This window comes from Drosophila subobscura, chromosome J (assembly GCF_008121235.1).
Source record: "Drosophila subobscura isolate 14011-0131.10 chromosome J, UCBerk_Dsub_1.0, whole genome shotgun sequence".
In the NCBI taxonomy this organism is placed as follows: Eukaryota; Metazoa; Arthropoda; class Insecta; order Diptera; family Drosophilidae; genus Drosophila; species Drosophila subobscura.
Window position 1 is genome coordinate 20,127,843 of NC_048532.1, and position 25,273 is coordinate 20,153,115.

The 25,273-nt window shown below is 49.5% G+C and overlaps 1 protein-coding gene across 6 annotated transcripts in view; it reads left to right on the forward strand.

The window, feature by feature from the left end:
* The window catches only part of LOC117893562 (RNA-binding protein Musashi homolog Rbp6), a 173,225-nt gene that overhangs the window by 132,705 nt on the left and 15,247 nt on the right, over nucleotides 1-25,273 (forward strand). For all 6 annotated transcript variants that reach the window (XM_034800225.1, XM_034800229.1, XM_034800230.1 and 3 more), the window contains one exon: nucleotides 21,359-21,407. In XM_034800225.1, the coding sequence (XP_034656116.1) occupies nucleotides 21,359-21,407 (49 nt within the window). The remainder of the gene's footprint in view (nucleotides 1-21,358; nucleotides 21,408-25,273) is intronic.

Consider the following 25,273-nt stretch of genomic DNA (forward strand, 5'->3'; position numbering starts at 1 on the left):
GGAGCGTGCACGAGGCCTACGCAAAGTTTAGCTGTTTTGTCACTTATTCACAGCACATTAAACAATTTGCTTTTTACGCCGGCCAACCAACAACAACATCAACATCATCATTATCATAATCATCATCAGCATTGGCATTGGCAATGCCCCAGCGCTGGCTCTCTGCTGCCCAGCCAACCGCACATTTTAATTGTTCTCGTCATGAACATGTCATAAAGCAAATCAGATTAAATGCGTCACTTATTACTGCGCCCACTCCCACTCCCAGCCCCAGAAACCACCAGCAGCAGCACCCCCAAAGCAGCAGCAGCAGCAGCAGCAGCAGCAGCAGCAGCAGCAGCAGCGAGCAACGTTCCACAGTTCGTGGCAGATCCTGCCTCAGTTTCTGTGCCTGTTCCCTGCTATTGGTTTATGCCCCGTCTAGGCACGTGAGTGTGTGGCCTCTCTGTCTGTGTGCCTTTGTTAACTGCGGTCAAATGTGGCAACGCAGCCACGCAACGTCGCGACGTTTGACGGACAGCAGCGGCGGCGGCGGCGGCTGGAGGGTATCGTTTTTATTGCATATTACCTTGTCAAACACCAAAGACATCAAGCGAACGGCCTTCTGTGTGTGTGTGTGGCAGGCACCGTGTGGCAAGGCTTATTGGAAATGTGTGGTTATGCGGCTTTTGCATATAATGCGACAGTCAATGCACAATTCCCCTGGGGACACCGAGCTGCAACCGCAATCCAACAATCCGCTGCTGCTGCTGCCATTTCGGTGCTGTTTGGTTGCACTGTTGCCCCTTTGCAGCGCTACCCTCTCCACTGGTTACAGTTCCCCACATGCTCGAGTGTGTCTCGGGTGTCCTGCTGCCCCCCCTGCTGCTGCTTGGTGTTAACTTGCATGTTAGATTGTGCGTGCAGCTTAATTAGTTGCAAACTGTTTTCCATCATCATCAGCCGTACATCCACACACGAAGAGGTCCAGAGGGTAACGCTTCGCTCTAACTGCATGTTAAGCACACGTTCAAGTGCCGTTGGAAAAGCGAGAGAGAGAGAGGGAGCAGCTGTGGGGGGAAAAGTTTTGCGGGTGCTCCGAGCTCGACACTCGTTGTGCTCGTCTCATCACTGAAGCATTAAGCAAATTGACACTGAAAGCATTTAGTCAAGTTAAGAACACTTTGTCCGGCTATCTTTTAATCGACACTCGCACTAGATACAGCCACACAGACACACACATAGATAGAGATGGAGATAGATAGAGAGAGAGAGAGATAGGTAAGGACACCTACGTACCTTCATGGCTGGCTTTGAATTGAAACCAATATTGATTTCTAATATTTATGCAATTCCATTTTACAAATTTGCATACCAAATCCTGATTGCTAGGGGACTTTGAGGCAGAGAAATACAGCCACCACCCACACACACACACAGGGAACACACACACACACACACATGTGTGCATGCGGAAAGTGTGTTTCCTGTGAAGTCATGCGGCGGTGGGGTTTTGCCCAGCCTGCCTGTACCTTCCACCTTTCCCTTTGAGTGTTTGCCAGCCGCAAACACAATGGCATTGGGGGGAGGACAACTCCTGGCACTTGACGCGCTCCCACAACAGTCGATTAGTTACCCCGACAGAGAGACAGAGAGACAGACAGACAGTGGGACAGACAGAGCGACAGTGAGACAGAGGGACAGAGGGACGGTGGGACAATCGGATAGACAGTCGGACATTATAGACAGATAGTGCTTTTTGTTCTTCTGTAATCACAGCGAAAGCAACTGGCAAAATGGAAGTGGGAAATGGGAAATGGGAAATGGGGAAATGGAAACAGCATCAGAATTCAGGCAAGGCAAGGCACGGCAGACACCCAACCGAACCGAACAGCAGCAATGGCAATTTTCAAAATGAAAACATGAAATAATAAATACGATTTGACAGCGCTTCCCTCTGCCTCCTCGCTCTCCCTCAGCCACTATGCCTGATGTGTGTGTGCGGTGCTGTGTGTATCCCATAGATAGATAGTTTTCATTTTCTTTTTTTTTGTATGCCAGGAATTGGCATAATGCGATCTCTCTCCCGCTCACTGCCCATCCCTGCCCCCAGAGTGTGTGTATCCTGTCGCTGCTGCTTCCTGTAGAGACTGAGAGATAGAGGTAGGGAGAGAGCATCTACATAATCATATTATGCTTGACTGACACGACAAACCAAGCGCACAAATGTGGGTCCAACTGCATTGAGATGCGAGCAGCAGCAGAGATTCAAGTAATTTGACAGGCGACATACATTTTCGGGTGCACAGAGAGATAGAAGAGCCCTCCTGCACACAGGCAGTCACAGACACAGAGACAGATATTAGGGATAGAGCAGCACATACACAGGCACAGATACAGCTACAGGGGGAGGGGAATGGGCCGAAACAGCTGCGCAAATCTGTTAGCCAGTGAATTGATGAGGGGCAAAAGCGATAAAAAGGCTTTTTGCATTTCGGTTCTGAGGGGGCAAAATGTGCAAATGGGTTGGGATAAATGAAGCTTGCTGCCATGATATGGGCGATGCAGACAGACAGGACAGAGAGACAGACAGAACGGAGGGACAGAGAGACAGTCGGACAGAGAGACAGTTGGAGAGACAGCGCCACCTGGCAGCTGCCAAAATTGCAAAATTGAAATTGAAATGCGACTGCTGCTGCCTGCCTGTCGCACACACACTGCCACACACATATCTGTACGCATATGCAACACACACACACACGCACACACACTTGCATGCATAATACGCATACGCAACGTGTGCAGTGCCTTCTGCACTTCGCCCTCTGCACTTGCCTGCCCGCCGCTGTGGCTGTCGCAAAGACAAGCCAAAGCAATTAATGTAATGAGCAGCAGCATGTCAGAGTAACAGCAGCAGCAGCAACGGCAACTGCAACGACGTTAACGTTAACGTCGACGTCGACATTTTTGCACAAGAATTTTCAATCAGCAGACAACATTCATTCACACAGCGACAGGGAATGGGCGGATGGGCAGGTGGCAGATGGAGCATAATGTGGCAAAAGGCGTCCAATGTAATTGTTTAAAACCAAGCTACTTAAGTGCCATGTGGCATGGGGGGGGGGCATGTAAGTAAATGTAAATGTAAATGGGAATGGCCAAAGAGTGGGCCAGCAGCAGCATGAGGAGGCGAGGCGTTCATTCTCTCGCATATGTGTGAGCAAACAAAAAGTCCAATCAGGCCTGCATTAATGAGGCATGGAAGAAGTGGCAAAGGGGGAAGGGGGAAGGTTGCCTGCCACCCATCAAGTCGCATTCATTTGCATTTATGTTTTGTGCCAACTAATTTGAAGGCTCTTTGCGCGGGGGAACAAAACAAAATCAGCGCCCGACAACAGCGCCGAGACAAGACCCTTCTTGACAAGACGATGTTCTATGTTCTCTGTTCTCTGTGTGCTCGTGTGTACCTGCCACTGCCACTGCCTGCTCTCCAAGTGCATTTTGAGTTGTTGCAACAAAGGGAGCACCCCTGCCACCCCTCGCACACTTGCATACAATATGTGCATACTCATTAGTTTGGAGTGGTTCTTCCATCAACACAGACACAGACACACCCAGACACACACACACGAAGATGCCGCTGCAACAACCACCTGAACGTGGCAGCCTCTCTCTCTCTCTGTCTCTCTCTCTCTGTGCATCTGTCTGCTGTCAGGGTTGCCTCAACTCAGCTCAACTCAACTCAACGCTTGCAGAATAAACACAAACCTTTTGCGCCTCCTTCCTTTTAAGTTGCAGCTAATTGTTGTTGCTGGAATCTTCTGCCGGGGGGGGCAGAACATTTTCTTCCAGCTCATAAATTTTTTTTCGCTCCTTGTATTTTTTTGCATCATCAGAATGGCAGGAGAAGTGGCAGGCGGCAGGCGGCAACTGAAATCAGCCTCGTCATCAGCGGCATCATCTCTTTGCCGCACCGTCAGCTGCGACTTGCAATGTCAACCGGCAGCAGCCGGAGCAGCAGGCAGCAGGCAGCATCAGCGGCTTTTGTTTGACGTCCCTCCGTCTCATGAATAACTGATTAAAACCATTTTGGCTGCAGCTTCTCCTTTTTTTTGTTGCGGGAAGATGAGAATGGGAACCATAGATGGCGCAGGAGTGGTACTTTCTGCTGAATAGATGCTGTTGGGTGCGCTTTCATTTATAATGACTGAGAGCCGGACAGGACAGGAGGCAGCAGACAGCAGACAGGACACACAGAGAGAGTGCAGTGTCACCGGTGCATCAGTCACGGGGGGTGACTGGCAGCGGCTTAACTTTACTCGGAGCTTTACTCCGATGATAAATAGCTGATAGAGAGCATGGCGCCGCAGCTGTGGCTCTTGCCTCCGAGAAATGATGCAGCTGCCAATTGTGGTTAGGATTGTGCACAGCTTTTCTACGCTTAAGTGGGAAGAATTTGGCATAGATTGTGAGGAAAATCATAAAGATCCGAAAGATCGTAAAGGCTAAGGGAGATCTAGTAATTGCTGTATAAATTTCGCTGCATTTGAGCAATTTTCAATGTGCAACAAATGATTTATGTATGAGGGAAAACTGTCCGCTGCTCAAAGAAACTCAAAGGCAACAGCATTTAGCAGCGGAAATGCTTGTCTCGGGACAATTTTCCCTTCAATTTTCACCAATTTCAAGCGCAAAATCTTTAGTTTCCTTCAATAGGTTTTTTTTTCTTTTTTTTGCCAGCATCTTGCAACATTTCAATCAGCAGCTCCGACATGGTGCTGGTCCTGCCTGCCTGCCTGGTCCCTGCCTTCAAAACGGTTATGCAACTCTTTAGCCAACTATTCCATCCTCATAAATACAACATTATTTCGCCAACGTGAAATCGCAGTCGTCGTCGCTTGTCTGTGCGCGTCTCAATTCACTGCACATTTTGCAAATAACAATCGCATTTTTTGAATAATTTAAATCCACTTTGTTGCCCGTCGTCTATCTGTTGGCTCTCCTTTCTCTGGCTGTTACTCCTTTCTCCTTTCTCTATCTCTGTCTCGACTGTCTCTCTGTCTGTCTCTCTGTCTGTCTGTCTGTGCATCCCATCTTTGAATTGAGCAAAACGCGCTCGTTGTGGCATAAGAAAAGCGTCGAGCTTTTCCAACTGGCATAGCAAGCAGCGCGCTACTATTTTCCGTATGTTTTTGCTTTTGTTATGGCCGCATGAAAAATGTATAGCATACTTCTGTGCGTTCACACACACACACACACACTCGCACTGGCACACACAATTAGAGCGCCCACTGTGTTTGTGGCACCATCAACGGATAGACACGACGCGTCGGACAGAGGGAAGCGCGTTGCACGGCACTAGCAGGCAGGCAGGCAGGCAGGCAGCATTCAAATATTTAAGCCTTGCATTATTAATGGCAATTTTTTAGTTTCTTTATTGCTTCAGCTACTGCTCCCGCTGCTGATCCTCCTCCTCCTCCTTTTAGTACTTTTTTCATGCGTTTTTTTTATTTTTTCGCACGCCATCTCTCTATCTATCCGCTTTTGGTTTCATATTTGGTTATGCGATTGTGAGAGAGATTTAAATTTATATTTAAATTTGGCATTTAAATTAAAAACCAAATTGCACATCGCGCGATGCACCACAACACGCTGGAAATGTATATTTTTGGTATGTAATTGTATGTACCCTGGAAAGAGGAGGGTTATTATTATTACGAGCAGGTGTTTGGGCAACGCTGCAGAAGGAATTGGCTTTTGGGAAGTGCTATTGTGGGGGGATTAAGATGAACAAGAGCGGTGATGTAGTGGATATGTCTCTCATACCGATGTCTACTCCATCTGGCACCTCCGTTCATAGGGAAACCCCTCTCAGTTGCTACTTATTTATGCACTTAAAAAAAATCACACATTTAACATCTTTCATCAGTAATATTTTCCAGAGAGAGAATCATTCAAATGACATATTTTTGCCAGCACATAGTTTAATTTCTTTGCATCTAACTCTGATACCAATTAAACCAATTCAGTCGGGAAATATCCATAGCTGCCACAGCTCTTCCAGGGTATCCAAAAGTTCTCACCTTCTTTACAATCCTTTCCCTGCATGTTTTTGTGATGCTGCTGCGGCTGGAGCTGCTGCTGCCGTGTCCAGTCGCTGATTTCATTTAGTTGCTTGCCCGGAATGATAGAGCGCCGGATGCTGAATGTTGGAAAGGTTGCAAGGCAACAGCGAGGAGGGTGCAGGGTAAAGAGTGACCAGGGCAGGGCAGGGCAGGCCACGTCCATGGCCACCCACAATTCAAAAATCAATTTTCATTTGCAAAACGATTACATTCACATTCATTCAATGTTCGTTCGTTCGTTCGCAGAGTTGGGTTTGCATTTCTTTTTCCCTTTTTTTTGTTGTACGCTTCGCTTGGGTGTGTGTGTGTGTGTGTGTGTTGGTGTGCTATCGGTTCCCTTACACTCGAATGAACTTTTATTCAATTTGCAAAGCAACCACAAGCTGCACAATAGCCGTTTTAAACACTCAACCAAGCAGTGAGGCAGGCAGTCGAGGCAGCGAGCCAGCGAACGGGCATTTCGTCATTCCAATGCTGGGCAGCAGCAGCTGGGGAGGAGGCTACCAAAAACCCTATCCGAGGCAGCAGCAGCACCTACCAGCCACCAGCCACTCTCCCCTCCTGCCACGTGCCACCTACATCTCGTCACTGCCATTTGCATGTCCAACTGTCTGCATTTTGCAGTCGTTCATTTAAATGCAGCATCCCAGCACCCAAACCCCACCGAATTTCTGCCTGTCCCGCTGTCTGTGTGCCCTGTTTCAGGGCACAAAAAATATATTTATTCCTGATTCTTATTCTTTTTTGCTCGATGTTCGACGTTCGATGTTCGATGCTCTGCGTGCGACTTTTTCTTGCGCTCTCTTTTTTCCAAAATCATGTGCCTTTTGTTGCAGCGTTTACTTCGCTCTCTCTCCTTTTGTTGTTGGTGAAATTTAAAATCTATTTATTCATGCGTTGACTGCAATTTGTTACAATTCTCTCGCTCACACTCTCAGCCACGCTTTTTGTGCCCAACTGTACTGTACCGATGTAAGGCTGTCATAAAAAAGTGTGTACACATGCAGCGAGAACAATCATGTTTAATATATTAGCATTGATTTTCACATTGTTCACACAGCTAGCCACCCCCTGCCACCACCATTTCTGGACTCTGCCTGGCGTAATGGCCCAACTAAAGACTCCGACTCTCTCTCTCGCACAAAAGTATGTAAAAATAAAACAAATAATAAAGAAAACAATGGCGAAATGTGAACTGCGAAGAGCAACGCAGGGACGGAGGGACTGAGAGCAGAACAAAGGAATGCGCTCGTAAAACCGAGATTTAGGCCGAGCGCCACATTTGTGACCGAAAAATATATATGTACATCGAGAAGAGCCAGCGAGAAAGCCAAAGAGAAAGCGGAGCAAGGGAGAGAGTGGGGGGTACTGGCGAGATGGCGGATAGAGCCGCTGCTCATTTTATGCGCTAACTGAATCAGCCCGACAACCATTAACTGAGGCCATTTTATTCAATTTGGCCAGGGGCCCCGAAATAAAAAATAAGTAGAGTGGCTGGGAAGGACAATGCCAAAGCGGAAAGCGGAAGTATGTACGCAGGTTGCACAGCAGCAAAGGGGCAAGCAGGGGGGCAGGCAGATAGCAGGCGAGGCTGGCTACAGTGGGGTGTGTGCTACGTGTGACAACAATAAAAGTTTTTATTGCCGCCGCACACAGATGCGACTGAAGGCAGAAAAGGAAGGGAAACGAAAGCAACAGCAAAGAGAAGGAAAGTCCCAGACAGACGTCGAGAAATTAGCTCCCATTTGGAGTTCCAACTTCCAGTTTCAAAATCTCCGCATTATGCATAGAAAAATCTCAAAAACGCTGCAATGTCTGCCCTGGCCCCTCGTTAAACTTTTAAGCACTGCCTCGAAAAATCTTTGAAATATTTGCCGTACATCTGTAAAGCGCGGACAACAATGAAGCCACATGGAATCCAGTGTGCTGGCTGGGCATGGCTGACAAAGGGCATTTGTCCGGCAGTGCCACGAGCCACAAATAGACAAAAGCGGCCTAAGGCTAACAGGTGCCAAATGGCTGCCAAAGCGGCTGTTGGTCAGAGAGTAGTAGCTGCAGGAAAGCTGAAAGCCAGCGGCAGGACAGCGATGTTGCAATGACAGCCAGCGGCGCACAGCGAGGTGTTCATGGGACAAGTGTCTGCCCCAAGGAATACATTATCTGATGAGCAATGCTGCAAGGAGAATGAAAACAGAGAAATTGAACCTTTAATACACACAATCGCGACCACTACCATGGAACTTTGTGCTCTAAGAACTGCCACGACACTTCGTTGGTTGATTACACACGAGCTCGATGCGACGTTGGGGCCGGAATCTGCGCAGCTCCCGCTTGGGCCAGCGCTTGGCCAGGTAGCGCTTCACCAGCGGCACCATGCTCTCGTGCTGTCGCGCCAGGATCGTGTGCAGAATGTTCTGCTGCGTGTAGTGATGAATCACGGGATAGGCCTCCTTCACGTACTGCCTTTGCCGAGCCCACACAATCGCAGGCGAGATATCATCGGCGCGGCGCACCAGACGCTCGCCGGTGATGTCATCGCGGCCGGGCACACGCGGCGCCATGTCTCCGTGGTCGTTGTACACCCGCCCGGACTCGGGGTGCACCAGGCGCGTTCGGAGTCTCGCCATGATCGCCTGCATGGGCAGGAACAAGTCCAGCACAAAGTCAAGCGACACCATAGAGTCGAGTGTCCGAGCCTGGTTGATGTTCCGCGGAAAGCCGTCCAGTATGTAGTTCCGATTGCCGGCCTTGCCGATCGCATCGGTCACCATGCGGGTGAGCAGATGATCGGGCACCAGCTGGCCCCGCGTCGTGTACTGCTCCACCAGCTTGCCGAGGGATGTGCGGTAGCGGATGTGATCGCGCAGCATGTCGCCCGTCGAGATGTGCACGGCGCCGTATGTCTGCACCATCATTTGTGCCACAAAGCCCTTGCCGCAGCCAGGCGGTCCCACGATCATGGCACGGAATCCTCGGGCGGCTCTCATCTCTGAGAGTTTCCGGAAAACGAAGGAATTTTGAAGCTAACTGCAAATATTGCTACATCTCGAAGGGATTTCTATCAAGCGTCAGACTCCTGCCTGATTTGTGTGTGTGTGGAAGGGGGCAACAGGGGGAATGGGAAAGCGCTCCCTCAACGCTGTTTTCCCCTTTTCAATCCAGCAATTTAGAGTGTCGATGTGGCAGAGCGTAAGAAATGAAATTTGGTTGAAATGAAACCCAAATATAAATTCCCCTTCGCCTCGAAACGGAGTAGATGTGTGTGGCAAATGGGCTGCCTTTTAGTCTTACCTCAGAGCTACCGTTCCCAGCTCCTGTTCCCAGCTCCTGCTGCCACTCCTGGTGCTGCTGCTCGTCCTGCTTCTGACGCGAACAAATGATGAAAATTTGAGCAACGTTTTGTCCGCGACGAGTCCTCTCTCAAGTGGCCGCCTACGTGTGCCACATGCACAATGGAATGGCGAATGGCAAAAGCGTTTGTGTGCCAGCCCTCCCTCCCCCCATTCCCCTGCCATTATGTGCCGTCTTTGTTTTTTTTGAAAAATTGTCTACTTCATTTGGGTCGCTCGCTCGAGGAATGAGACGAGGAATGGCCATGAAATATAACAGTACTCATTATGTTGGGATTACGATGCAATCAACGCAGAAAAAAGTGTCAGTCAAATAAATCACTCGCCAAACATGAGGAATGGGAATGACTGTGTGCGGAGGGGGGGGAGTGAGCAGCATACGGATGCGAATAGCGGCAGGGGAAGGGGCCGAACCGAAGCCCAGACCAGGCGCAATGTCAACATCAACAGTTTCAACGTTCGTTTCTGGCACTCTCGCTCTCTCTCCTTCGGTCTCTCTCTTTGTGTCATTCGCTTCTGTTTTTTTTTGTCGGTTAGTAAAAACGAAAGCGTAGTTGAAGCTGACAGCTACGATGATGCTGGAAAGGGGGGGAAGTGGAGAAGGAGGAGGAGAGAAAGAAGACAGGAGCGGAGCCAGTGGCGTAGAGCAGCGGTTGAGGCTGTCACACTGTTTGCTCCCGGGCTGGTTTAGAGGGGTCTGAGGCAGCCGCCAACTGAGTGGCAAATTTTTTTTAATTATTCAGTGGCCAGCGGAGAGGTTAGATTTGGAAAGCAAAAATTCGGCCAGCAAAAAAAATACGCAAAGAAAAAGATTGACAGAGAGCGAGAGGCAAGAGTGGGGGAGTGGCAGCTGCGGGCAGAGTGTGTGGCAGAATGTGGCAGAAAGAAAGAAAAGCCTAAAGTGGAAAGTGGCAAGTGGAAGTGGAAGTGGCAAGTGGAGTTTAATCGATTTGCATGACTGAATCTTGAGAAACCAATTTAAATATTAAATTGGAACGAGCAGCAGCCACTACTTTGGGAGGCATCGCACCCAGCCTCATTCCAATTCTTAACCTCATCCATCATCTGCCATCAATCACTGCTGATTTCGGTGGGGGGAAGAGCTCAGTCCCTAAGCTCCATTTGGACACTCCTTCATTTTGGTGGAGCAGCCTCGATAATCGTCTCTCGCTCCACCTTCCCCACTCTCAGTGAACGTCTCCCGTTGCACACAATTTGTGCCCCAGCGTCCAACAATGGCAGTACAAATGAGCATGCCATTTGGTCTCCGGGAGAGCACTGCCAGAAGGGGGGGAAGTCCACTCCCTGCAGTACTTTGCTGCTGCTGGCCAGAGCTTATCTCAGTTTCATTACAGTTATTGTCGTTGTCATCAGTTTCAGTTTGCCATGTGCCACAATGTTGCACACAGCAGACAGCATCTAGCGTACAGCACTGACTTTACTGTTGCCCCCTCCCCCACCCACTTTCTTGGCCCACCTTTCAGCATTTTCCCACTTCTAGAAGCAGCAGCAACAAGGGCCGCACTTCCGCTGCTGCTGCTGGCTGGCTGCTTGAAATAAAAACTTGCTGGAATCCCAGAAAACGGTTAACCGAAAGAGTGTGGCGGGGGGTCTAAGCAATTGCATTGCAAGGCAACAAAAGCCGAGCACACACACACACACACACACCCACACACATCTACACTCGAAAGCAACATCTAAATGCAATGCAACGCAATGCCCATGGAAAGAAATGCAAAAACGCAGTTTCCGTGCACACAAAAAAATGTAGAAAAAAAATCCACAGAAGTACAAGCAGAGCAGAGCAGAGCAGAGCGACTGCAAAAAATACATAATATAAGTGTAAGCGTCGATTTGTGCCGCCCACAAAGCGCAGAGCACAGAGTAGGTGGAGGAACAGGCAGCAGGAGGCACTAGGAAATGCTGCCCAGCAGCGGGGGCGTGGCAGCACTGTGGCAGCTTCACACTTGAACACGTACAGAGCCCGCGGCATTCAACGTCTTTGGTTTTTGTAACGGCTCCTGCTGCCGCGGCTCAGCCAACCCAGCCATTGAATCCACGCTGGCATATTAAGCGAGATGCTTAAAAGTACGCTGCAGGATTTTACATTTTACATTTTACATTTTACATTTGCTTAAAAGCTGTTTTAACCGATTTCGAAGGATTATTATTTGTAAGAGATTCGAGTGCTGCTGCGGCAGGGGGAGGGACAAGCGAGGCCTTTGCATAAATTGATTCTAGATGGCCCTGGACACAGCTGCTGCTGCTGCTGTTGCACTTGGCTGCCCTTTTGTTCAACTGCCAGTTAGGTCTGATTTATTACATTCGCTTGGGTTAAACACTGCGGTTGCTGGGGGGTTGCCTGTCTGTCTGTCTAATATTTCGTATTTCTATTCGCATGTTAAATAATAAATAAATACTTGCCTTTAATGAAATACGAGCAAATGTGTGTCTGTGGACGGCGCTCTTGGTTAGGCATAAATTCATTCGTTTTATCTGAGCCGCAAAAACACGAAACGAAATTTCATCAGCACAAACACACACACACACAAACACACACATGCATGCATATGCTGCTGCTGCTGCTGCACCTCCTCCTGCTCCTCCTTCGATTGGGTCAACAGTTTTTCGGTAGCTGTTTGGCGGTGACGTTTTTGTATAATTAATTTTTCTTGTTCAGTGGTTTTGTACAATCAACATTCGATGTAAAAACATTGCAAACAAGCTGCAGACGCATACAAGCGCACTTAAAGCGCCCACACACACACAGGCGCACACCCACACACACACATGGGAGGCAACTGCAATGCCACCGCAGGACAACAACAGCAACAGCAAGGACATGTAGTAGCTGGGGACATCCTGTGCTCTGTGCTCTTGCACCCAGAATCGTTCTGGACATCGTCCGGTTCGGTTCGGTCCCTCCTTCTGGCTTGCTGGTTGCTGGCTCCTGGCTCCTGGCTGCCGCTGCCGTTGCCGTTGCCGTTGCCGCTGCTTGCATATGCATGCGAAAATGTGAAAGCAAATAAGAAAGAGTGTGAAAACGAGCAGCTTGCCATGTAAACAAGTAAACCAATAAGTGCATTGGTGTGTATAAAGCGATATACACACACACACACACACACAGGCAGTATGTGTGTGCAGTTGTGGGGGCTTTAAAAACTGACCAACTAAATCCCCAGAGTCTCAGTTGCTGCCTGCCTGCTGCCTTCAGTTACAGCTTCACTTGAGATAAGCTCCAACCCAAATCCCAACCCAAAGCCCAATCCATTCCAAAGAGCAAATACTCCAGGGCAGGCAGGCAGGCAGGCAGCAGAAAAAGAAAGCGGCAAAGAAATTGTTTAATGAATTACGCGCTTGCCGCTGCTGCTGCCTTTGCCGTTGTTGTTTTTGTTTGCACAATTTGTTTACGCAACGCGTGACGCTTAAATGCTAAATAATGCAAATGTAAATGCGATGTGGCATTGTTTAAATTTGAGTTTCATTTGTGCGGCTGCTGCGGGCTCGACCCGCTCGGTGTCCCTTTTTTGTTCCTTTTTGTGCTGCTCGCAAATCCCTTTTCGCTGCTAATTATGAAGCGGAGCTAATTATGCTGCCACTTCCCACTGCTCCACCCTCTTCCGCTCTCTTTTATCTCTAATCGCAGAGCATTCCTTATTCGTTTCGATTGTTTGGTTTCCCAATCTCGTATTAATTCTCTAACTCATCGTGCCGCAATAAACATGAACCCAAATTAACATATTTTCTCTCTTTTTGCTGCTGTGTTCTTTTCCGGGTCTTCCGTTTTTGTTTGCTCGCTGATCGATTTGTGCCGCGTAACTAACGAGCAAAAGCCGCCGCCGCCATAACCGAATTGGAAGAACTTTACAATTGGACAGAGCAGCGGGGGATGGGGTGGGGTGCCGATATTTTCAAGCAAATCCCCGCCTTAGATTGCAAAAAGGGCGACGCCATTCCGAGAGTTGAGTTGTTTTGGTGGGTGTATACGGGGGAGGGAGGGGGAGCGGGATGGGGATGGGGAGGGGCTTGTTCCTAACTTATGATTCGCGAAAAAATTACATTAGAATTGCAAATTGCTGGGCGGCAGTGGCAGTGGCTTTTGCAGGCGGCATTCAAACATGGCTAAATAAAAGTTTGTGTCTTTGGGCGGAACGAGTGGCAGGGGCCGAGGGGGAGTGCCATGAGGAGTGGGCTTGCAAGTCAGAGGTGAAGACATGTTAAGGGACCTGGGGGGGTGGCAGGGGGCAGGCCGTGGAACAACCAGAAAACTCAAACATTTATGACAATAACTTCTTAAATGCTTTGTTCTCTGGGCCTTCAAAGTGGAATCTGCCGACAAGCCTGAGCCCGGGAAAACTTATATAGGGATATGCATGGGTGAGTAGCAGCAGCAGGAGGGGGAGACGGCACTCGTGAGGACTCTCGAGTCCTGGTCCAGAGGCTGGCCGACGTCTCCGTCTCGGTCTGCATCTCGGGGGCTGGCGTTGAATTGAATTACTTTTGCGCCCGTTGAAATTTCAATTGCCAGAGCGGGAGGAGGAGTAGAAGGTCGGTGTGTGGCAGGAAGGAGAGGCAGTGGCAGGGTGGGGACATGCCACATGTGCAGCCCTAGCCATATGCAGGGGCAATGATGGCAATGGCAATGCCAACACTGCACTGGAAACTGCCACTGGCCGGAAACGGAAATGCATGCTGGCATTTTAGCATGGCTCCCACACACACACACACACACAGGGAGAGGGGAATACGAGAGAGAGGAAGCGGGGCATACAAATGAGGCGTTGAATAATTGAAGACATAAATTCGCACTTGCACACAGAGAGAAAAAAGAAAGAAGAATTCGCTTTTTATTGTTGCCGCTGGTGCCCGAGTTTTGGGGCCCCAGCGCTTCCGCTGGAGCCACAGCAGGAGCTCAGCTCTGGCTCTCCCAATTCACTTTTTATTCTTTATATATTTTGCATTTGCTCGCTCTGTGGCTCCCTGGCTCCCTCGCTGACTGGCTGACTGGCTGGCAGCATGTTTAATTCCCAATCTCGGGCACAGCTACGGCGACCTGGCCTGGGCCACCTTTGCACTCAAGTGCGCAACGCCCACGCTGCCACAGCACAGACCCAAAGCCCCTCCCCCACCCAGCTCAGTGACCCTCAAGCAGGAGCGGGAACAGCAGCAGCAGCAGCAGCATTGGAGAGTTGCTCGTTTAACTTTCATGAAATTATAATTTGCTTTGTAATTCGAGCATCCTTAGCAGCGACGATGGCGACCCAGGGCCAGCAGCCAGCAGCCAGTAGCCAGTAGCCAGCAGTGGCAGTGGAGGCCATGGCCAGGGCGCCCTCTGTGCAGGACACACAGGGGTACATGGGACAGGGCAAAGGCAGAGCCAAGACCGAGCATATAACTACACATTGAAAATATTTTAATTAACGAAAATTGTTCTGCAAGTTGTTTTATATGGCCAGAAGAGCAACTTTAACTGCTTGCCACAGGCACAGGACTCTGAGAAAAGACTGCAAAAAAGAGCGAGAGGGGGAGTGAGAGAGGGGGGCGTGCATAGAGAGAGAGAGAGCGAGCGAGCGAATGGTAGATGGAAACAGAAAACCAATCCCATTAGAAATCTCAATCCCACTCGGCAAGTCTTTGCAAAAATATTGAGCAGCTGCTGCTCCATTCTTGAAATCACACACACACACACACACATATGGCTAACACACACACACGCACACACACACGAGTACATATATCTTACTTATGCTTGGGCAAAGATTAAAAGTTTTTCAGTGGCGCTGCCTGCTTGCTGCTGCCGTTGCAAGTTCTTCCTGCCTAAGCTTGTAACATCTTTGTATGGCCGTGGAGCGCTGAGGGGCCCCAATTCGCATTTGCTCCGTGCCACATGCCCCCGCGGTGGCCCCACCAATTCGCTTTTTGTGCCCAGCGGCTTCATCTTCATCTTTTTCTTAGCTGGGGTTCTTTTTTGCTGCTGCTGCTGCTGCTGCGTTCCCCTTTTTGTGCCCTTCGCTCCCCCCACTCCGAAGTTGTTTGGCCTGCCGCAAAATGTGCCTCGCACGCAGTTGTGTGTGTGTGTGTGTGTTTGGGTCGAGAGGCAGAACCTTTTCAAATCCGAAATCGATATTAATTAAATTTTAGTAGCTCCAGAAACCTCCTGCTTGCTCGCTCTCCCTCCCGCTCTCTTTGGGAAAGAAGTGACAAAGTTTTTGCGGCCAGCTTATTAAAACTGATGACAAGTTTTTAGCCGGGCCAAAAGAAAGCGGAGAACTAGAGCTGAAGGGGGGGCAAGGAGAGAGTCCGAGTGTGGGTGAGTGCCTGGCCAGGAAAAGCTGCTTTCATTAGGGTTATAATGGAGATTGACGCTTAAAATGTAAGTTTATCTTTGCACAGGCTAACAGTAGCAGCATGTGTGTGTGAGTGTGTCGAGTGTGTGTGTGTGCATAGCCCCTGGAGCAACTTTGCTTGTCCAGCAAATTGATAAGTGAGATAATCTGCACGGGCCCCAGCAACAGCAGCAGCCACAACCCAAGTACCAAAACTAATTTGAAAATGTTTAAGCTAACCGTTCGAGTGGTTATAAAACTATGAACCCCACCTCAAAGCTGTGTGTGATGTAATGAGATATCAGCCACAAGTCCAAGGAGCCTCCAAGTCTCCTATCGATGCCAATCCAATCAAATTAAAGCTCGGTTTCTGGGCAGGGCTTTTGTGACAAAGCAAATTGATGCAAATTTCAACTCTTTTGTATTGTCGTCCCTGACCTTTTGCCATGGCTCACCTTTGTGTGTGTGTGTGTGTGTGTGCGTGTGTGGTGCGTGCCTTCATTTGCTTTGATTTGATTTTGGTTTTCTCTTCCTTCTTTTTCCATTAATAGTTGATCTACTAAGCCAAGCACGGGGCTGGCAGAGGCAGTCCGAGGCTATCAGCTATGCAAAAGTGTTTTTTCAGCATCCGTCCCTTTCTTACACTGTCTGTAGCTGTCGCTGTCTCTGGCTCTTAATTGCTCTCTGTCTCTCTCTGTGCATAGAAGAATATTTAATATTCATACTTGCGCTCCATTCGTGCAGCTAATGTCGAGGTTTTGGTCTCTTCTCTCTCGGTTTTGTCCTGCCTGCTGCGGCTGCGGCTGCGGCTGCTCCTGCTGCTTCCTGCTGTTGTTGTGCTTTGGCATAACAAATCAAGTTGCGGATTATAAATGGAATCCTTTTTGAATTGAAATATATATCCTGTGCCTGGGCCATGCACGAGTGTGCCTCATTAATGCGCTGTGTGTCCTTCTCTCTGTCTCTCGCTCTGCTGGCATCAATTGATGCGTTTTTGATTGCAAATTTACCACAAACAGCGCAGATCGCATGCCACACATGTGCGAGCAGGAGAAGATGCGCCAGTGAGCGGTTGAAAGGAGCAATTGGCAGCAGCAGGGGCTGGGGGCGTAAGCACTTGGACATTACTCATACGCAGTGTGTGTGTGTGTGTGTGTGTCTGTCTGTGTGTGCGGTGTGTCTGTGCGTCGATGTCTGTTGTTGGCGAAGCAAAAAGCAACTTAAATTCTACTTACAGCCAAATATGTAATAAATACGAGCTTAAAAAAGTTTATCTATATTTCAACCGCACGCAGTCATGTGCTTACATGCAACACACACACACACACGCACACACACACACACACACACGGAACACACATACACACATGTGGAGTATGTGGCACATAAGAACTCTCTGGCGCTGCCGCTGCCTCTGCCGCTGCTGTTTTTTTGCTGTCGCCTGGCCAAAAGTTTTTTGAAAGATGTTACCACCCCCGCCCGCTGATCCCCAGTTACAGAACCAGACACGAGCTCTCAAGTTGAAGCTGAAGCTAGTGCCCCCGTGCCCCCAATCCCTGCTGCCTGCTGCCTGCCACAGACGAGAGTCGCACACGTCCAGCAGCTAGCAAAAGTTTACTTTTTTCCCATCACTCCGCTGCGCTCCGCACCGCTCTCTCGCTTTTTGCACAAACGAAAAATAAGTAAGTGCTGGGAGCCAGTCGAGTGCTTTTTCGGTTGGGTTTTTGAGTGAGGGCGGGAGGGAGGGAGGGAGGGAGGAGCAGCAGCAGCGGCGGCAGCAGCTATCATTAGATGTATGACTATTCACTTTTGCAGCTTTAAATTTCGCTCTCTCTATCTCTGGGTCTCTCTGGCACTATTTTTGAAGAGCTGCTGCCTGCCACAACTGCCTCGCCACTGCCTGCCACTTATTCCTTTTTTCAATTTTGCAAGCAGCCGCAGCCACGTCATGGCAACCAAAAACCAAATCCTGACAAGCCTCACGCCGTATAAATTGTCGCAATCAAGGAGGCATACAAAAGCGGGCGGAGGGGGAGTGGCAGCAGGCAGTAGGCAGCAGACCAAGGGAATGCCAAAGAAAAAAACTCAAGCAGAGAATCGAGAAAACCGCCAGCAAGATGAATTACTGCAAATTATCCAGTTAGAACTTTGGGGACTTTGAAACAAAACCAAAAGGCGAGAGGGAATGGCCAGAGCAAAAGGGAGTGGCAGTGGCAAGTGGCAGTGGCAAGTGGCATGGGGAACTTGCTGACGTTTTAACAAGTGGCGGCCAGAGACAAGATTATGCCACGAAAAGTGCACACAAAATTGGACATTGAACGACAATCCAACAGATTCTGATTCCTGAATGTGGCAGCAGAATTCTCTTGCCTTTGCTTTTATTTACTCCAAAAATTGTTTAGTTTAACATCAGGAAAACCCATAAGCAACCCTTTAGCTTAATAAAGAACTCTTGCCTCGAAAAACAACCCATTTCGGCCATCAAAAATAGCTGCAAAAATGCAGGGGGAAAATCATGAAAATGCCTCATTAAAACGTTTCACTTAGCGGGGAAGAGCCAAGAAACCTTTTTCTGGTTGGGAAAATCAAGGGAAAGCAGTCGGAAAAAACGAGAACCCTTTCGCGCTACATCAGAATCAGACTTGCAGGCAGTCAGCCTCCGAATTGCTTGCCGTTCCTGCTGCTTCCTTCTGGCATTCATTCATCCTTCCAGCCAGCCATCCATCTTCCTCTTTGAGCAACTTCCTTATCGATGGCTGCTTTTGGGGCTCATTTTTCGGGGCAGTTCTTGCCTTAATTTTGGGGAGGACACGGACACACAGAGAAATAAAAATCACCCGCAGCAGCACTCTTTTGTCGGCAACATTCATTAATGTCAGCCACAGAAGGCAAGGAGGCAGTCGGCAGGCGGCAGGCGGCAGGAGTCGCCACTCATCTCGCTCTCGCTCTCCCTAGGCACATAATGTGCCACAAAACGCATAAAATACATATACACGCACACAGTTACAGACACACACACACACACACACACACACGAATACCACTCTGGACTCTGTCTGACATTGTAGTCAGCGAAGTCTGCGGAGTCTGCGGAGTCTGCCCGCTGTTTTATATAACGATTACGATAATGAAGCGTCGCCATTTCCACTGAGCGCAGCATTTTTGTACACGAAATGAGCCAAATGAATGGCCTGGCATTTTGGTTTGGCAAAAGAGGATTGAGGGAGGGAGGGCTGCTGCTGCTGTGGCAGCAACGTCTGTCGTTGATGGCTTTTTGAAGTTCTCCTGCGACGACAGCAGCAGCCAGCAGCAGCCAGCGGTCGGCGGGGGCCGAATGATTGGGGATTATGACGAATTAATGAATTCAGATTTAAATAAAATTACCGCCGCGTGCGCCTGCTTGTTAGTGGCAGCAGCAGAAGCAGCAGCAACGGCAGCCGTTGTCACGCCCCTCTGTCTCCTATGTGGCAGCCAGCGCCCTGCCACGCTGCCCAGCCATATTCGTGGTGTACATTTAACGTTTGCTAATAGAATTAAAGTTTGCGGCTGGGCGCCACCGGTGGGAGGCAACAACATAATGAGCCGATCCGAGCCGATCCCCGTCGCTGTAGGGGCTGTTGCGGGGGCAGGGGCAGTGTAATTATGACAGCCATTGGAGGGCCACGCGGGCTCTGGGTTCTGGGCGTGGCCCATCGTATGGGGCGGGGCGGGAACATTAACAACAGGCTGGGCCGCAATGAGCAGTGTTTCGGTGTGTGTTGTGTGTGTGTGTGTGTGTGTGTGTGTGCCTCCGCTTAATTAACAACAACATTTGCAATTGTAGTTGCCACCGCTAGCTGCCACCTACTTGGCACTGCCTGACTGCAGCACCTGCCTCCTGCTGCTGCCTCCCGCCTCCTGCCTCTTCCTTCCGGCACCTGAGCTGGCAATTTTTGTGTCATTTGGCGCGTGCAGCAACCTCTCGCTGTTCGGGCTCTGTTCCGTTTGTATTGTTGCGGCATTGTTGTTGATTGTTAATTGAAAAACAATGTTGTAGCTGGTTGCATCGACGGCTGCACTTGAAGAGCTGCGAATTGCAGGGCGCGCCAGGCGCGAACAACAACCAGTTGGCAGTGTGGCAAAGGCACAGATCGATGCACGTGCGGGGTGGGCAAGGGGGGAAAGTGCGGCGCAAGCTTAATTAATTTTTATAAGGCCGCAGTTGCCGGCGCTGTTGCTGTCGTTGTCGTGGCTGCATTTTAATTACTGTGCACGGGAGTTGCGTTGCAAGAGTTGCCGTAAGCGCACTGATTAAACTTAATCAATGGCCCATAAGCAGGCAGGGCAGGGCAGGGCGAGACAGGACAGGGCAGGACAAGGATGGGCGCCACTCACTCAAGCTGAAGTTCAGGGGTCAGGCTTTGGCTTGGGGTCAGCGTAAGCATCAGCGTCAGGTTCAGCTTCGACAAGAGCCCCGACAACAGCTTCTTCGCTGCTCTTGCAGCTCATTAAAGGCCGCAGCGAAACTTTGACAGGAAATGTGCAATTAGCAGGCAAGGATAGAAGAAGGAGCAGCCCAAGCTGATGAGGATAATGATGAAAAACTTGTCACATTATAATATTGAATGGCAGACAACGACAGACAAGACACAAAGCCAAAGCCAAAGACCAAAGACCAAAGCCCAAACAAGATAACTGAAGGTGAAAACTGTCGTCTGTCGTCGGTTGAAAAAGCCAATGAAAAGGCCTGCCGACTGCTTTATGCTTTTGTCAAACGATTATTGAGGATTATTGAGGCAGCAGTGGCTGCTGCCTGGCTGCTGTCTGGCTGCTTCTGTGTTTAATTGCAATTCAGATCAAAATACTTGCCAAACAATTGATACGAATATCCGTCATTAAAGTGGCAACTAAATTGATTCCGAAATTAAATTCAATGGGGGGAATGCAATCAAAATTTGATACCCAATTGGCAGACAGAAGTGCAGCAGCAGCAGCAGCAGCAGCAGAGGCAGTGGCAGCAGCTCCATCCGGCAGCACAATTCATGCACTCATTTAGGCCATCAATTAAAATATCAAATGACAAGTGAAACGAGTTTGTGTCCCTCCTGTCACGCTGCCATTTGGTCAGTGCATCATTCGCTGATTTCCAGCCAGTAATGAGCCAGTTGAGGCTCGCACCGAAGTCAGTTCCGTTCCGCTCCGTTCAGTTAGTTATTTAGTTAGTTAGTTGGTTGGTTAGTTAGTTAGTTGCCTGGTTTGACAGTCAACTATCATTATAAGTTCTTGTGCGCCATAATGGCTAAAACTTTTTCGCTGTCTCCTCGCTCCTCGCTTCTCCCTCCCTTCCTTTCCCTCTCCCTTGCTCTTGGTTTGTTGAATTGTTCAATGGGGTGGCTGCGTGGGCTGTTGGCTGGAATGTGTTCTATGGGCCATCATTGTGCGCACTCACGGTGCAATTAGCAGCAGTTTTGTCTGCCGCTGCGAACATTTATTCAGCCCATTAATTGAGTTGCTCGCAAAACTAAAAAACTAAGAAAAAACTCAATGAACAATTGCAACTTTGAAGCTAACGAAACGCTCTCTTTGGATTCTTTTGCAGATCGAGGATGCCATGCTGATGTTCGATAAGCAGACCAATCGGCACAGAGGTGAGTGTTATCGATATATTCCACCCCTTGCTAGCAACGTTTCCGGTGCTTAACGATGAGACGCCGCAGCCCTCAGTCCTCCGTTGGCCGGAAGTGCGAGAGAGAGAGAGAGCTTAGCAGACATATGCAATGTGTGTGTCCTTTTATGTGTGTGTTGTGCGGTGGAAAAGATACTTATGAAGGGCTTTGCCATTGGCGTTTTTGGGGGTGGGCAGACGGGAAAGGGCTAAATCAGGTTTTAAAACGAAACGGTGTTCAGGGCCCTGTTAAGGCATTAAAAGGGGCAGGGCCAGGGCAACAGGATGTAGAGGCAGCCGAAAAGATTACCTGCCAATGCAACCGGATATAAGGGCCATAAGAGGATGGCCCAGCATACCCCAGCAGCTCGTTCCGGAGACAGAGCGAGGTCAGGTGAGGCAGTGGCCGAGGCAGCAACAGCAGCAGCAGTAAGCTTAAATCTCCAGTGTGTACATCCGCTACACACGAACTTGTAGCGCACGACTGCGCCTTGTCCATCGCTGCAGCAGCAGCAGCTCCGTCCGTGTGTCCACCTGATGTTCATCTGTTCAACCCGCCCCCTGCTGCGCCACGGGATGTGTCCTGGATGTGTCCATGTCCATGTCCTGTACACAGTCCGATGCCTTGTGTCGCTTGTCAATTTTGCTTATTAAAGTTTTAAATGACGCCCCGAATTTCGCATTGCGACCAGCTCCCATTGCCTCCCATTGACATGTCCATTGTGAGTGGCTGCAGAGGAAACAGCAGCTCACGAGCACAGGGGGTGGTGGGGGGTACAACCTGAGACACGGGGCATTAAGATTGATGTGCCCAATTTTGCACAAACCTCGAATCGAAGGGAGCAGCCGGACAGACACAGACCACAATGTGAGTGCAGCAGCGCTTCTTCCTCCTCTTCCTGCCGCTGCTCTTTGGTCAAAAGTAATTAGCTCACAGACACACACACACACACACAGATAGAACACAGATGCAGCATACACACATCAATAGTTGGTGGGTCGGTTCCCTCCTCGGACATTGTTAACTTTTGCGCCCTTCAAATTACGCACACGGGAATAAGAAAACATGATTTTTGCTTGTGCGCGGCCCATAAAAAATTGTAGCACACTTCTGTGCGCCGCATCGCAGATAAGCGCCAGAGCAGAGCAGAGTGAACGCAAAAGAGAGTGGAGCTGTTGCGGGGGCAGAAGAGAGCAACGTAGCCCAGCAGAACATTTCGCTTAATTGGACGCTGGAGTACGCTGAAACTGCACGATGATGCAGTCATATGTACATACATAAAAAAGAAGGCTTGAAAAGGGAAAACAAAGAGAGAGAGAGAGAGAGAGAGAGAGAGAGAGAGAATGAAAAGGAAGCAGCTACTGCCAATAAAAACGAATATGAAGCATTTTAAAATAATGTGAAGGACACACGACCGCCACGGCCCGGTGCCATCACATTAAAGATTTAGACTCTCGGCACGAGGTGGGGACCCAAGAAAGCAACCAACCGACGAACCCCATTCGGGTCTATAACAAGGAAAATAATGAGAAATTTTTGTGGCCATGATGTGAACAAATTTTCCACTGAATTTCCACTCAGGTATGGCCCTACGTAGACCTACGACTGTGTGTGTGTGTGTGTGTGTGTGTGTGTGTGTGTGGTGCGGCTTACTTTTCTGATTTGCCAATTAAAAATGCATTGGCCGGCAGTTTAGCTATTGACACGACTCATTGGCTGAGCAATTCATTTGGCCTGAAGCAGAGAGGAGCGAGGGGAGAGTGGAGAGAGACGAGTGCCAGGCCAGGCCATGTCAGCATTGCAAATTACAATTGCGTGCATCGATCGGAGTGCACGGTATGAAATATGCAGGCATTGTTTGGGTGGGGAAGCGACAAGAGGTAGGAGGCAGCAGACAAGAGGCAGGAGGCAGCGGCAACGGCAGTGGCACTGGCAGCCAACTGCCCAACTTCACAGGCCAACGTCCATGCCCCCGCCCGTACCCAAGTCAATAGAAAATGTGTGTCGTTAATCAAAGGGTATTAGTTGTAGCAGAAGCCTTCATTGCCACGACCGAGAGGACGAGGACGAGAACGAGGACAACGATAGCTAGAATGGAGAATGGCGATGGCGATGGCGATGGCGAATGGCGTTGGCGACTTTTTGTACAGTTGGACGATGTACGACCTTATTGCCACGAGTCGTCGGACTACCGCCTGCCCCATCTTTTCAGCTGCTTCTACGTCCCTGCTCCTGCCCCTGCCTACTGGCACTTGCGATATGCCTGTAATTGCATTTTATCGATCCAAGAGCGGGCTGCCTCGTATACGTGGCAATTGCCAGCGTGCTGGCTGGCACACACAAACAAGCCAACGACCATAATAAAGAAGCCAACGGAGAGGGGGCAGCGGCAGTTGGACACAAAAAAAAAAAAGAAACGAACGTGAAGGAAAAGTGGAAAAGACGTCGCTCGGTGCGCCGGTTGCTCCGGCTACACGGCAGCAAGTTTGTTACTCATTCATAAATCATGTGTGCAGCACCAGCGACAGGCACACCGAGGGACAGGGAGACGGAGAGACAGACAGTCAGACAAATAGACAAAACGACAGACATTGGAACACACATAAGCCTGGTCACTGGAAATTGCAGCTACCAGAGAGGCAGGGGCCAAAAAACAAGCGACAGAAACAGTTGGCCCAAAAACTACGTACAAGCGAATCGTTTCATGGATGAGGAATGGATGGGAACTAGGATGGGAGCTGCTAGCAAAAAACTGAAAATACAGGGAAACAATATATGAATATGCCATAAAACAATATAGGCAGGCCAGGGCAGGCCCGAAAAGCAATGGCAACAATAGCAGAAATAACAGGAAGCAGCAACAGCAGCGGCAGGGGGCAGCAGCGAAGGCAATTCGAATTACAGTGGAGATGCGCTAAGAGAGCCCAAGGAGCAAATGGAACCCAAAGGAACTTCCTTACACGATTATTCATCGATCAATTTTACAAACGATAAATGCACTTTTGGTTGAACCAAAATCAAAGTCTCTCCCAGATTGAGCTGTGATTTTTCTGCCAAAATGAGATGTCTCTTTTGGGCACCTCTTAGTATTATTTGGACCCGCCGCACATGTTGCCCTTAGCCTATCTCTACTGTACAGCACAAGGCGTACAAGAGGTGGGTGGCACCAAAACTATGCCATGAATTTCATTTGGCAAGCCAAGGACATGCCCAACGTGCGCCTAAGCAGCCAGTGGTGGGTGGAAAAAAGGTGGAATAGATAAATGTAGAAGAGGGGCAGGGAAGTAGGAGGAGGAGCAGCAGCAGCAGCAGAAACTGCCAGTTGGCGTCGCCAGCCGCCAGCCGCCAGCCGCCACTAATATTAAAATTGAAAATTTTGTAATTTTTCTTTTTGGCAAGCCGGCGCAGCGCAGTCATAACAGCAGCTGGCGCAATGCTGCTCCGTTGCTGCCTGCTCCCCCCCTTCACTCGCTCCCCTGCAAAGGCATAACCAAAGCGAGAGCCAGAAGCAGAGCTAGAGCTTATGCCTGGAACATATATCTATGTCCTGTCCGCTTCTTGGCAATAACATGCATGAGTGTGCAATTTTTGCAGTTGCCAAGACCATCGTCAGCTCCTCCTATCGCCATCGCCATCGCCATGGCCATTGCCATCGGCGTCCTCGTCGTCGTCCTGCGGGAAATTTTCGACAGGTAAAAATGGCGACTGGGCCACAGACCGAGGCCCCCAGATCCCAGCTCCCAGCTCCCAGCTCCCACAGACCGACCATCCGAGCGAGAACCAGGCTCAAACATGAGCTCTGAGCCGGAGAGGCAGCCGCAGAATTAACTAGACAACGAGGCAAACGG